Genomic DNA, 15,566 nt, shown 5'->3' on the forward strand with positions numbered 1-15,566 from the left:
TTACTAATTTAATCTGTAGTACAGTGTGGCGTTTTAGAAAACAATGGTGCAAAGGGAGAAGTGTTTAATCTCAAGGCATCATAGCTTTAATCATCTTGAAAAGTATTCAAATACAGAAATCATTTAAATTTTGAGCATAGGACAGCTCACTTTTTTTCAGACCCTGGTAATGTTGAAGGAGTCAGAATATGACTGGAAAACCTGACTCATTTGCATACTTGTGATTTTCATTTACATCTGACAAGCCTATTACCTGTTAACGTAGACTGCTTGTACATAGATTTTATCCCCTTGACGTTAGCAGGCTTATACTGATTTTAGATTATGGAATAAGCCAAACTGCTTTTCAAAGGAAGATTTTCCAAGCAGTTGTTATCTCTCCATTACAGATATTACTTTTTTGAGACAGAGTGCTATACTTCTGCTTACTCTCATTTCTCCTTTGACTTTCAATTCCTATATTCCTACAACTAAATTAACTAGCCAATAGATAGGAAAGGAAGCTGGAATATAGCTGGGCTTCTCAATCTTTTTCATGACATGGAACCTATAGAAAATGATAATACAGGTAATATCCACTGGGTAAATTAGAGATTTGAGGGCATACTTATATATATGATACTTAAGATAAAAAGTCTTTATGTTTTCTTTATATAATTATGGTAAGAGGAATAAAGCAAAGTATTGGAAGATATTAAATATTGGATTTGAATAGAGCTAATGCTTTTTCTCTCCTGAAAGGTGATAAGATCTTTAATTTGCTTCCTATTAAAATAAATCTTAAGAAAATTTTTTATTATGATAAAATATATGTAACATAAAATTTTACATATATAACAAGCATTTCTTCCTCCACGTTCTTGACAACATTTATTTTTTGTTTTGTTTTGTTTTACAATAGCCAAGATAATGGGTGTGAAGTCATATCACATTGCGGTTTTGATTTGCATCTCCCTAATGCTAGTGACATTGACTGTCTTTCTTTGTGCTTCTTGGTAATTTGCATATCTGTTAAGTTCTTTTGCTCACTTTGAATTGGGTTTTTTGCTTTCTTGTTGTTGAGTTGTAGGAGTTCTTTATATATTCTGGATATTAATCTCTTATCAGACTATGATTTGCAGATATTTTCTCAGATTCTATGGGTTGACTTTTCACTCTGTTGATAGTGTTCTTTGATGCACAACATCTTTAATTTCGATGTAGTTCAGTTTATCTATTTTTTCTTTTGTTGCCTTTTCATATCCAAGACATAGCTGCCAAATTCAATGTCATGAGGCTTTTCCCCTGGCTTTGTTCTGAGAGTTTTATAGCTCTTCTGTTTGGGGTTGTGATTTAGTCTGAGTTAATATTTGTGTATGATATAAGGTAAAGGTCCAACTTCATTATATTGCAAATGCGTATCTTACTGTTCTTTTGCCTGCCGTTTGTGTTCATCTTTGATAAAGGGGTGTTGAAGTCTCTAACAACGATAGTGGATTCATTTATTTCTGTTTGCTGTTTTATTAGTTTTTGCCTCACTTTGACACTCTGTTGTTAGGCTCAGATATGTTGAGGATTGTTATGTCTTCTTGAACTATTGAACTTTTTGTCATTATGAAATACCTTCTTTATCCCTGATAACTTTCTTTACTTTGAAGTCTGTTTTGTCTGGAGCAAATAGAGTTTTCATTCACAATTACATGTGAGTAAATTCTTGCATAAATATGAGTCATTTCTTATAACTCTGATACGTTTTTTAATTTTAAAATTATTTTAAAATTCTCAAAAATTTAAATTATTCTAACTTATTTTGAAAGCTAGGTCAAAAAATTTTATTAAAAGGTATTTAGTGATTCTCAAACACAAGTCATTAGTATTTTTTATTTACTCAGCTGACAAATACTTATTGAGTACTTACCCTGTGCCAGACTATTTTTGGTGTTGTTCAAATACATTAGGGATCCATGAGTTAAAAAAAAAAAAAAAGAATATAATGGCTACAGTTCTTGTCTACAGAACTCCTGAAGGACTATTTACATCAAACTGTGTGTGTGTGTGTGTGTGTCTCTGTGTGTGTGTGTGTGTGTCTGTGTGTGTGTGTGTCTGTGTGTGTGTGTGTGTGTCTCTGTGTGTGTGTGTGTCTGTGTGTGTGTGTGTGTGTGTCTGTGTGTGTGTGTGTGTCTGTGTGTGTCTGTGTGTGTGTGTGTCTGTGTGTGTGTGTGTCTGTGTGTGTGTGTGTGTCTGTGTGTGTGTGTGTCTGTGTGTGTGTGTCTGTGTGTGTGTGTCTGTGTGTGTGTGTGTCTGTGTGTGTGTGTGTCTGTGTGTGTGTGTCTGTGTGTGTGTGTGTCTGTGTGTGTGTGTGTGTGTGTTTGTCTAAATGGAACCCTTGAGTTGTGCCCTGTGTTTCTCAAATACACTCGACTAAGAATTTCAACCCATAATTCTCCCAACCATTTTCTCCTCCTCCCCCTCCTCCTCCTCCTCCTCTTTCTTCCTCTTCTTCCTCTTCTTCCTCTTCCTCCTCTTCTTCTTCTCCTTCTCCTTCTCCTCCTTCTCCTCCTTCTCCTTCTCCTCCTTCTCCTCCTTCTCCTTCTTGTTCTCCTTGCCCTTCTTGTTCTCCTTGCCCTTCTTCTTCTCCTTCTCCTCTCTTCCTCTCTTTCTTCTTCCTCATTTCTCCTTCCTTCCTCCTCCTCTTCTTCTTCTTCTCCTTCTACTATTAGAACATAGGAGCTGTTTCCTACACATTACGTAATGGAAAATGAGGTATTGTAATAACAAATGTCAAAAAATTCTTTAATCTTATAGTTATTTTCCCCACAGTGTTTATTGTAGCAAGGATAATAAAGCTTGAATAGCTGTTTTTCTACATATTCCTTTTGGATTAGCATCTTGATTTAACAACTTGGAATTGTAAATACTCTTAACTGTTAGTGTCAGTGGTTTTGAGCAGTGGGTCTCAAAATTTAGCATGCAGCAGAATAACCTGAAACGATTTTTTTTTTTTTTTTCGGTATGCGGACCTCTCACTGTTGTGGCCTCTCCCGTTGCGGAGCACAGGCTCCGGACGCGCAGGCTCAGTGGCCATGGCTCACGAGCCTAGCCGCCCCGCGGCATGTGGGATCTTCCCGAACCGGGGCACGAACCCGTGTCCCCTGCATCAGCAGGCAGACTCTCAACCACTGTGCCACCAGGAAAGCCCCTGAAACAATTTTTAAACAGATTGCTGAGCCCTACTCCAGAGTTCCTGATTCAGTAGGTCTGAGATAGGGCCCAAGAATTGGCCCTTTAAATAAGTTTCCAGGTGATGCTGATGCTGCTGGTCCAGAACCATCCTTAGAGGACAACTAGTGTAGAGTATAAAATATGGGGAGACGAATCTAACTCTAGTCCTAACTTCAGTATTTACCAAGGGAATTACCATTGGCATATTGTTTAATTTTAGATATCTCATGTATGAAATAGTAATGTATAATCCTACCTTCTTAGGTTTGTTGCAAGTATCAAATAATAAACTATTATTTAATACTCCCTAATTTAAAGGCCTACTAATTTAAAGACTGATTCTAAAAATTCCCATATTTTATATATTGTAGAAGCTAGTGTTTCTTTGACCTGAAATCTATTTAACAAAGAATATACATATTTTAGTGAGCCTTCTGAATTCCTGTTTTGGAATTAGATCATAAATAAATATAACTACATTGTGTAATTTCTTAGAGTTTTAAATTTATCAGTTGTTTTTTTTTTAAATGTGTTTCTTCTTGCCTCACAAAGAGCTATTCTCCAGTGAATGTCGTACAATATTGAAACAAGAACCATGGGTGCTCCTAATTAAAGTAGTTGACTGTAATACCTTTGTTATTGAATTTGATTTGGTAAAACAGGTGGTTATATAAAATTTCAACAAATGCTTTTTCTTCATTTTTGGTTTCATAAGACTAGGAAAGAGAAATCCAAAAGCTGCTAAAATTGTAAATCCTTTTTTAAAATTGAGATGCAAATTGTATGTGTAAAGGAGAATTTTGTTATAGAAAAGCAAGAAATATCTCCTGCTTATTTAGCAACATATTCAGGAAACATTTATTAAGTACCAGTTGAGTTTAAGCCATTTTATAAGGTATTCTAGATACTTTAATAAGTAAGTTCAAATATGTGCCTTGGTATATTTATGATCTAGTGGGGCATATAACTTCATATTCAATGAATTAAAATCTAATATGAAAAATGCATCTAAAAAGTTATGTATAGGGCTTCCCTGGTGGCGCAGTGGTTGAAAGTCCGCCTGCTGATGCAGGGGACGTGGGTTCGTGCCCTGGTCCGGGAGGATCCCACATGCCGCGGAGCGGCTGAGCCCATGAGCCATGGCCGCTGAGCCTGCGCGTCCAGAGCCTGTGCTCCGCAACGGGAGAGGCCACAACAATGAGAGGCCCGCGTACCGCCAAAAAAAATAATAAAAATAAAATAAAATAAAAAGTTATGTATAAAATGCTATGGAATTCTTAAGTGAGGGGGTGATTTTTAATCAGGGGATTTTGAGTGTAGGAATTTAAGAAGGCTTGGAAATGAGAGTGTACTTGAGATATGTTGGGGAAGGTAAATCAAAGTAGTATAGGGGAAAGACCAAGAGTAGAGGTTATATGTGTGCTCAGGAGAAAGACCAGTGTAAGGGAGACAGAGAAAATAAAGTACATGATGTGTCCAAGTAACTGCATGAACACATACGATGGGTATAAATCTCGGTGTCTGAGTAAAGTAATATATGAAAGATGAAGCTGGATATTAGTATAGAAAGTTATTTCTCAGATCCTGATGAATTGAGAATTTTATCCATAGAATGGTGGTGAACAAATTGTGGCCTGTGGGCCAATTCTGGTCTGATGCCTGTTTTTGTTAATATAGTTGTATTGGGAACATGGCTATAATCATTCATTTAAGCAGTCCATAGATGCTTTTATGCCACAAAGACAGAGCTGATAATTGTAACAAAGACCGTATGGCCCACAAAGCCTAAAATATTTACCGTATGACCTTTACAGAAAAATATTCTCTGATCCTGGTTATATACCAATTCAGTATGAAAGACCACTCTGGGTGATCTCGGAGAAGACAGCAGTGAGTGGTCCTGAAGGGAGATCTTAGTTTCCTGCCCAGGAATTGAACCTGGGTAGCCTGGATGAAAACCAGGAATCCTAGCCACTAGACCGCCAGGGGCTAGGGGCTAGAAGCAAAGTGGCCCCAGCTCTTTCCCCTATTTGAAAGCAAGAATGTTTAAGGAGGCAAAAACTGTAAAAACAGTTACAAAGTTTATTATTGGAGACACAGCATAACATGTGGGAGAGCACACAGACAAACAGTTTGTTTATTTAAGACAGCAGCAAGGCAGAAATACACATCCAGTGAGAAGGGGTATGGTGTCCTCTCTAAGAAGGAGAACAGTAAGTCAGAAGCAAAGCAGGGATGCACACCTGGAGGGGACTGGGGGCATCCTGAATGAAGAGTGCTGTAAAGACATGATTTAACTCACTTACACAGGACAGTCCTTCCAGGTCTTTGTTTACCTTTGGCCAATTTTCTCGTGTTTTTTCATACCTGAATATTTCCAGGACCGTCCCCAACATGCACGCTCAACTTTTTGCTAAGACTGATCCCACCACAGAGGCCTGTGGGTGCATGTGCACACGTATTATGGGGTGGTGCCCCCCTCCCTTTTTGACCCCCAAGAAGCCTTCCTGCACATGTGCAGAGGGAAGTCTTCCTTGACCTCAGGAGTGGGCACCTTATCTCTTTACCTCAGCAGAGCTCAGCTTCTGCCACTAGCTTTGTCCTTGGAGTTCCTGGGTGAGAACAAAGCTTCAATTTTACTCCACTTGACAAGCACCAGCTGGGCCCATCTATCTCCCCCCTCCTGTGGACTGTTAGTTACAAATACATAACGATATAAAAGAGCTTGCACCGGAATGCAAATTAATTCACTGCTTCAATTATCAAGAAAGTCTCACTATGAAAAAAAGTGTCCGCTGATCTGACAGTGTGTGTAATGAACTGATGTGTATTTTACTGTGGCTTCTTATTTACTTGCAATCCAGGAACATACAGTTTAGTTCAAGGATCTCACTTTGAGTCGGTAAAGGTGTGTTGAAGATTTCTAGCAGGATGGTAGGATCAGATGTGTATTATAAAGGACCAATAAGGTCAAATAGAAACTTTTTTGTTTGTTTGTCTCTTCTGCAATACTCCGACAGAGTCTAGAGGGTGTGTGTGGAATTTTGGAGTCCGACAGAGCCGGTTTCAAACCTTGGTTGGTGGGGTGGGAGGATGGAGGGGAAGCATGCCTTGACATTCAAGAAGGAATGTTCCTTTTTCCTTAATTTATATTCTAAAAATCCCACATAAGAACTCTGAGTGTTCCGTCTTATTTAAGAAGCTCCAGCAGTTGGTGGGTCAGACCGTGGAGTTGGTGGGAGGGGCGGGGAGCAGTTGCACATAGCAAGGTTGGTGCACCACAGACACGAGGGTAGTACTGTGGAAACCCCTAGGAGGATTGTACTGTTGAACAGTTTGTATTTTCTGTTTCTCATGAAAGTAATCAAGTTCATGACAACTTTCAGTAGCTCATATCCCATCAGGTATGTTATAACAGCCTACATCGTCATAATCAATCACTATATATTGAGGCTATATCTCAACCCAAAGGATAAGCCTGAAGAATATGTCCCTTATACTGTACAAGTATTAAAGGTCAATTGACGTAACTCAAGAATATTTTTATTTGTCCATGCAAGGGTATTTTTTCTTATTAATTTAATTAGGGTGAATACCCAGGAGATTCTCAAATAAGGGGGAAAAATGTCAATTTTTAAATTGCTTAATTTGTGTAATATTAAGACTTTAGAAACTGATTATCCTATGAGGCTTAGGCAACGTTCGTTAAAATAGCTTGGACTATAAATCAGATCTCTTTTAATAAGTGACTTTTTAATGACTTATACATCATCGCCTGGGATCTTTATTTTCGCAACACCTGAGTGTAAAGCACTGCTTTCTTTAAACCTTTACCACTGTGTGGTTTATGATGTGTTTTGTTAGGAAAGGTATATTTCTATAAAACATCCTCCTTCCAGCCCTGTTTGAGAAATGACAATTTGAAGGCTGGTAGAGAGATGCTGATACTTTACGAGTGACAGCACTGTTAGGTGTGATCATTACTGCTGTATTCATCCCAGGGGGGCAGTTGATTTCCTTTGCAGGTACGTGCTCAGATAATCTCATCTCAGACATAGGCAAGTGTTCGTATAATTCTTCATTTTTCCATTAGGAATCATGCATACATCATGTGCCCCCAATTAATGCATAAAAGACTGGCGACCGAATGATATACTTTTACACTAGTACGGTGTTTGTGGGGCAGTGTAAAAACACAAATGTAGTTTTGTTATTTGCATTTTTCAAATTGATCTCCTGGCATGTCTCCCTTTTTTCGTTTTCCTTGCAGTTGAAATATATATATTTCAAGGATATATAATTATAAAGAATTGTTTCAATAATTTATTTTAAATTTATTATTGTGACTGAATTTTCTCAAGTTATACTGTATTGAGGAAATTAAACATTAACATTTTTCATCGTGTAGTTTCTGGGAAATTAGTACAGGGACCTCCAGTTGAAGAACCATTGAGTAGATGCTTTTATCATTACTAGAATTGTGACTTTTAGTCACTTAATTCTTCCGTGGTGTCTAACATTGTTCTGTCTTTTTATGTTTTTTTCTCCCCCAGCCTGGAATATATTATGATCAACTTTTCCTGTGTAATTTTATCTGACTCTACAGTTCTGTCACTCCATTGGTCTATTTATTTCCACATGTGCTGTACTGATTTTAAACTACCTTGTGTATTTTGTTTATCAAGTACTTTTGGAGAGTCTACTGTGAACCAGGCACTGTGTAGGAAAGAAAATAGCCATGGCCCCCAAACAAAGATAAAAACATATTAGCATTTGGGGACGTTTCATTCCGTTCTTCCTTGTATGTATGTAGTTATGTAATATGTATGTATAAAGACATACACACACTACAAACACACAGGCATTGCTGAACGTCTGGCATAGTGCATGACATATAGTAGATAGTAAGTGTAACATTCGTTAAATGGGATGCAAATGTTTTCTCCCATTCACTGGTTGGCCTTGATCATCATATTGGTATCTCTGATAAACTGAAATCCTTAATTTGAATACAGTCCTATTTTTTGTATTTCCCCTTATGGATAGTAATCCTTACATATTATTAAAAATTAATTCTCAGTCTCATATCATGAAGATATTGTTATGTATCTTAGGCAAGCTTTGTTGTCTTACCTTTCACATGTCAGGTACATTCTACCTGCAGTTTATTATTTTTTGAATGCTGTGAAATAGGGGTCAAGGTTTGTTTTTTCCCCACAAGGCTACCTAATTTATTCAATCCACATTGAAAAGATTGTCCTTTCCTTCACAGCTCTGAAGAGCTAAGCTTTTCATAAATCAGATGTATAAATACATGTAGAATTTTCAGGACTCTTTTATCCATTTCTCTGGCCCATTTTTCCATCTTTACTTCAATACCACCCTGTCTTGATTATTCTACCATTATAATGAATCAGTATCTGATAGAGTAAATTGTCTAACTTTGTTCTCCTTTGTGATGAAATTGGCTATTCTTAGTCCTTTGGATTTCCATATTAAGCTTAGAATCAGTTTGTCAATTTTGGGGAAAATATATCTACTAAAATTATGCTGGATCACAGTGAATCTGTGAACCAATGAAGAATTCATGTATTCATCTTTGTTCTCAGCATCTGTGGGGTCCTGGGATATTAAACACACACAAGGAACAAAGCTGGAACTTTCTATTCATTGACACACAATTCAGACAAATTAATATAATAATCCTAGCTCTTCAAAGCAGTCTTAATTCATACCCTGTGTAGTTCACAGGGCACTGAATTCTTTATTAGCAGCAACTAATGACATAAACATAACCACAAATCACAACTACCATTTATTAAATATGTAAGATGGGCCAGTACTGGGATAGAAAGTCCACTTATTTTATTTCTAACTCCTAGTAGTAACATGGAGCTATCCTGTTTTATAAATGAAGAAACCAACAGGTTCAGAGAGGTTGAATAACCTGCCTAATGTTGCCCGTCTAGTAAGTGCTGAGGTCAGAGGCCAGCCCTGCCATGTGTTTTGCCCACAGCACATTCCCAGTGCCTTGGACAAGTAACAATGGAAAGACTGACTCAATAAATACGTGGTGACTGAATGAATACCTCTCTCTTTCTCTCCATCTATTTTCTATTAATGATTCATGTCTTTCCTCAAAAAAAAAAAAAAAAGATAAAACTTTCAAAATGGTTTTAATAAGTAGCAAGTTTAAACTCCATGGTACTAATATCACATGTGTGAAATATAATTAATCAAAGAGATTAAAGAGTGCCAGAATGTCCGAATTTTGAGGAATCACTTCCTTATTTAATATTTCAAAAATAGCATGTCTTTAATGTTTTATTATCTCTTTTTTGAATTGGTAATTAAAGTGGGGGCATAAACTCTATCCCTTATGGCAAGATTACATTGATATTTAAGTGTTTCCATCATTATTTTCCCTCTCTGGTTTGGAACTAGGGGAATAAAAAGACACACTTTAAAAATTATCTACCCACTTAAGCCAGATGATGGAGAGACTTGAGTCCTGATAACAGTGTTTGTGCCCCTGGATCCAACTGTGCCTGAAGCTAGTGTATCCCCTGTACTTTTCAGTTGTGTGAACTAATAAATACCCTTCTTTACTTAAAACAACATTAAAAGGTTATCTACCTGCTTATTAAAATGTTTAAGTAAAACTTACCTAAATTAATAGATAAAATAAATTTGAACCTGAAAGCCTTTTAGACCAGTGAGTAGAACTCCAAGACAGTTTCCTTTCTCTTTTTCATACTTTAATTATTTATATTTTTGTTCTTTTTATGCCTCTTCTAAATGTATTCAGTGCTTCAATGTCTCATTTTACCCACATAAAAAAACTCTACAAAACTGATCAGAGTATCAGCAGTATTATTATAAAAAAATCAACCAAGTTATTACATATTAGACCTAATGATTTCAACCTTTACCATAATTTTTGTACGTTGTACCAATGGACACATGGATTCAAAATCAAAATAGTAGAATTATTTATGCATCACCATTGTTCTAAAAACATTGTTATACTTTTAGGAGAAATTTTAGAACAATAAAATATGGTTAATGACAAACTGTATTTTATGATTTTCTTTTTTTACCTGATAAATGCATCATTCTTTCCCCAGAAATACCGCAGATGGATGGTACCTGTATGCTGATAGCTCAAATGGAAAGTTTGGTGACATGGCTGACATTCTCACTCCTGTTATTTCACGCACGGGACCAAAATGTACCCTGGTATTCTGGACTCATATGAATGGTGCCACAGTTGGTTCTCTCCAGGTACTGCTTAGGCAATTGCATTTTCTGAATTTCTCCTACAAAAATTCATATTGTATAATTCAGTGTTATTAAAATATGTAGTCTGCTAATAAATGAAAATGGACAGTTATCAACACTTCACTGGTTTGAAAACAGTATGATTGAAAAAAAGCTTTAGTAGAATTGGACCTGAATGGCTAATAGGATTTCTTTAAACTATTCTATTTATGATTATGGTCTTTATTCTGAGGTTGCAGCTTCTGTGTAATACTGTTTTACCCTTGAAATATGTCATATAGGTTTCAGTATCAATATTCTGAGAATAACACGATCAAATGAATATATATGTTTTGGTGATATTCGGATGTGCCTTCTTGCTGTCTTTGATATAGTGGTGCTACATTCTCCAATATTCTCTTTCAAATTGTTTTTTTGTAAAAAAAGAAATTAAATTGTTTCATACTCACAAAAGGTTGCAAGAATCTCACAGATAACTGCATTCTACCTTTCACTCAGAGATTCTGGTTTTTTTCCCATTGTCCCAATAACATCTTTTATAGGAAAAATTGAGTTGAATACAGAATTACTTATCACACTCCATTGTTATTTCTTTCTAGTGTCTTTATTTTTTGTAAATTTATTTATTTTTATTTTATTTTTGGCTGCGTTGGGTCTTCGTTGTTGCATGCGGGCTTTCTCTAGTTGTGGCAAGCAGGGGGGCTACTCTTCGTTATGGTGCACAGGCTTCTCATTGCAGTGGCTTCTTGTTGTGGGGCACAGGCTCTAGGCACGCAGGCTTCAGTCGTGTGGCACGTGGGCTCAGTAGTTGTGGCTCGCAGGCTCTAGAGCTCAGGCTCAGTAGTTGTGGCACATGGGCCTAGTTGCTCCGTGGCATGTGGGATCTTCCTGGACCAAGGATGGAACCTGTGTCCCCTGCATTGGCAGGTGGATTTTCAACCACCACACCACCAGGGAAGTCCCTAGTGTCTTTAAAACTGAAGTAATTCCTTCATTTCCCTTAAACTTTATGATCTTGATATTTTTAAAGGTTATAATCCAGTCTTTTTGTGAAACATACTTCAAATTGGATTTGTTCAATGTTAAGCATGTTTTTCCCTGTAATATCACCAATATTGTATTATTTTTATTGTATCCCATTGGTTAGTACATGATGTCTGTTGGTCTCAGTACTTTTGTTCCCTTTGTTATCAGTAAATATTTTGTGATGAGATATTTTGAGAGTATGTAAAATCCTGATCTCAACTCAATTATACCCACTAATTTTTGCTTCCTTTAGTATTTTTTGCCACATTAATTTTATGATGATTGCCTATTTGTGTCTAACTCCATTATTCTGTCTACATTTGTAGGTTGGTTTTCTCTTGTTAGAAAAATTCTCCATTTATTGATTTATATCAGTGTGGACTCATGGATTCCTATTTTATCCAATTTGTTGTCAACACTATTACTATTTATTGGTTCTTACATTGTCCCAGATTCAGATTCAGTTATAGGAGACCCTTTAAACTGACTTCTGTGTCTCTTTGACAAGTCCAATCATTCTTTGATCATTTCCTTTCTTTCTGGCCAAGAAGATGTTCCAGACTCATCTTTTTGTTATCCTGTTCCATCCCTGGAGGTAACTATTTTTCCAGGGGGTCCTGGTTTCTTTTAGATGACCAAGTTATACAGACAAAACAGAAAGAGTTTCTGCAATTTTAATGCAGATCCCCTAGATCCTGTCTTCCCCTATTAGACATGCCTTATATAATAGATAAGGTTTGTAAGTATATGTATAGACACATCATTTACACGGAGAAGCCAACTCAATTTTGAAGCATCTCCGTTTATACTCTGTTTCATAGCTTATGTGACATTTTCCAAGAAGCCATGTCTGAAAAATAAATCCCCAGATTTCAGAATTGTTTACATGAGCAGTTTTAGACCAGGGATATCTCGCTAAAAGCAGCCACAGATAAGGTCTCTCCCCCTGTCAAATAGCATTAATTTGTTTTCCAAAAAGTCTATGTTTAGTATATTTGCAAAGAGATTACACTTGGGCTGCCTGCTTTATTTTTCCCCAATAAATAGAAGTAGACTGCAGATCAGCTGCTTAACCACTTCTTTCCTAGTAGCTTGATGTAATTTTAATATTAGGTATTTTTTTTTATTTTTTAACTGTCTTCTTCTACGATTTTCCTGGCCATATTAAATATTATTTTCCTCCCCAAATTAGATAAACATATTTTAAAAATGCTGTTACTTTTTTTCAATTGGAAACATGTTAAATTTATAAAGTAATTTTGGAAGAATAGTTTTATTTATTATAGGTGAGACTTCTCACCAAAAACAGTTTAAGAGTAAACTTGTTTGTGTATATGTATGTGTGCATGTTTAATAACCTGAAAGCATCCAAGTAGTCTTGTGGATTGATGTGACAATTTACCATTTGTGTCTCACTGAGTTTTTAAAAATGGTTTTAGACAAAACAATCAATACAGCTAACTACAGGGTTTGCATCAGAAAAATGAGAATTACTTACCAGGTATATTTTGTGGTTGAGATTAATTATCTGAAATAGGCTTTCATTTTTTCAGAATAAGATTTTGTGTTAGTAGATGAAAAATTATAAAACAACCTTAAAATTTTATAAGTAGTTAATTATAAAATAATTAAAATGGTAATACATATGATCCTTATTTTGTGCACAGCTGAGTAAAATAACATTAAATGTTGCATTACTATGTTGCATGAACACAGTTAAATACATCATCTAAGTACATCATCTAATACATCTAATACATCATCTATTAAATACATCATCTAAGTCAGTTATTTTAAAATGTGGAACTCTACTGCTCTTCCCTATTTAATTACTTTCTTCATGGCTCATTTTGTGTCATTCTAAAAGAAGAGCCATGATAATTTGTTTGCTGAGATGATTCTCAATTTCCCTTTAGAATGAGGGTCCATTTGTTGGGTGGGGAGCTCTTGCTGGCTTAGATGAGTAGGTGCCCACTCACATCACCCGTATGTGCTGTTGGAATTGAATGGACTCCCATTGTAACATCACCATCCCCACTGAACCTAATGTCATTCTCAAAACTGTGTTTAGTAAACAGTTCTGTGCTTTTCATGTGACTACATGAATATTATTTAATATTGAGACTTCCAATTGTTCTTGCTGTCAGATTTTTAAAAACTAAGGTAGTTAAGAGTTCTTAATCAAATGGTGCCAGGTAACTTCAGACTTGACTGACAGATATTCATGCACAACTTTATTACACAAAGCTCATGAGGTACCCTGGTGACACAGTGCTGTTCTAGAAAACAAAGACATCTAATGAAAAATGTCTGAGCTTTTCTCTCAGGGATTCATGTTGATATTAAAATGAAAAAAAATTACTGGGAGAATTCTATATGTTTAGAATTTGTCAAGGTAAAATATTTCAACACTTCTTACTTGATTTATCTCTGCAGGTACTCAGCAAGATAGACAATGTTACTTCTAAACTGTGGGCTCAAAGCGGACAGCAAGGTGCACAGTGGAAAAAAATAGAGGTGTTTTTAGGCGTTCATTCACATATACAGGTTTGTAATCCAAGTATTTAGGTGATGATTGAGTTTTGTTGATTCTTTAATTTTAATTTATTTCCTCTACCCCTTGTCTTCTTGTCTCTCTTTCCCTTTCTGATGTGCTGTATGAACGCTCACCACTCCATACAGCATTTTCCATAAGGAATTTGCGGTTCTGAAATACCCTAATTTTTTTTCCCAAAGAGGCAACCATTTTTCTAGGAACATCTCATTTTAGTGACAACCATCTCCTGCCTCCACGATCAGGCTCCTACATATTAAGGACACCTCCCACTATTTTGCAAATATATTCTCAGAGACTGCAGAGTAATTACATTAGTTTATTTCAAACCCAATTAAAGAGACCTTTGAAAGCACACTATATTGTTGAACCTTATTAGAGAAAATAGATTTACTTGACTGAAAAATATTTTCAGAGGCACAAAATTGGGTGATGCTGTATTTGTCTTCATGTAGATTACAATAATATTAGGAGGATAAGACCCAAAAATAAAGGGAAAGAACAAGTAATACATAGAATAAAAGGTTTAAACTGAAAGTAATTATATGCCAAGATATTTAGTGTGAATTTTATTTTTTTATGGATTATCAGGAAAACAGGAGCTCCATGGATGTGTGTGTTTTTTGCTTTTGGAGTTTTTGCTTGTTTTGTTTTTGACAGAAGGGTTGTTTATTGGAAGGTAAAACTTAGCTATTAAGATTTAAGATTAGATAAGGGAGAGTGGGAATCCAGAGCCATTTATGTCAGAGAACATTTTTTCTTAGTCATAACTGCACAGGGCTTAATTCCTTGAATTTCGAGCCACTTGTCTATAGATACAAGCTATAATATCTTTGCTAATTATACAGAGGACTGTAAATGCAATATGTAGCAAGAGTAACCAACTCAGCTATGAATATTCAGTAACTGTATCTACAATCACATGCCATATCTGATAGATCAGCCCCTTTCAACTCCACTGGAAGCACAGGCTAGATACAGCTGTTTAAAGGCATTGATACAACATTATCCCCAGTTTCTTAGAATGTTAGCTATAATAAATCCCATATATTTTTGACCTCTTGCTGGGACCCAGTTTTCTTATGGGTCATTTATAGATAATTTAGGAAATGGATAAGAAGTAAGTTCAACCTGAAGAAGAAAAGACTAGACAGCAGTTTAGTGGCCTTGCACAGTATGAAATTTATCATTAAGAGGATTCCACCTGTTTAACCTCCAAGACCTTTTAACTGAGGCAAGAAGAATCATCAGCAAGAACATGCAGAAGGCTGTGCTGCTGCCGGGCATCGGCTTCCACTTCAGGCAGTGAATTCTCAACTAGTCTGCGCAAGTAGAATATTTGCGTGGTAAAATCATGTTCAGAGCAACATTAAGGGCTTCCCTGGTGGGGCAGTGGTTGAGGGTCCACCTGCCGATGCAGGGGACACGCGTTCATGCCCCGGTCCGGGAAGATCCCACATGCCGCGGAGCGGCTGGGCCCGTGAGCCATGGCCGCTGAGCCTGC

At 36.4% G+C, this 15,566-nt stretch overlaps 1 protein-coding gene across 1 annotated transcript in view; it reads left to right on the forward strand.

The window, feature by feature from the left end:
* Positions 1 to 15,566, forward strand: part of MALRD1 (MAM and LDL receptor class A domain containing 1) — a gene marked incomplete at both ends in the record, with an annotated part of 584,975 nt that overhangs the window by 212,892 nt on the left and 356,517 nt on the right. Inside the window, 2 exons of the mRNA XM_082854883.1 lie at positions 10,329 to 10,485; positions 13,945 to 14,055. Of these exons, the coding sequence (XP_082711009.1) occupies positions 10,329 to 10,485; positions 13,945 to 14,055 (268 nt within the window). The remainder of the gene's footprint in view (positions 1 to 10,328; positions 10,486 to 13,944; positions 14,056 to 15,566) is intronic.

Source organism: Leucopleurus acutus, assembly GCF_964270905.1.
Source record: "Leucopleurus acutus genome assembly, chromosome: 1".
Lineage (NCBI taxonomy): Eukaryota > Metazoa > Chordata > Mammalia > Artiodactyla > Delphinidae > Leucopleurus > Leucopleurus acutus.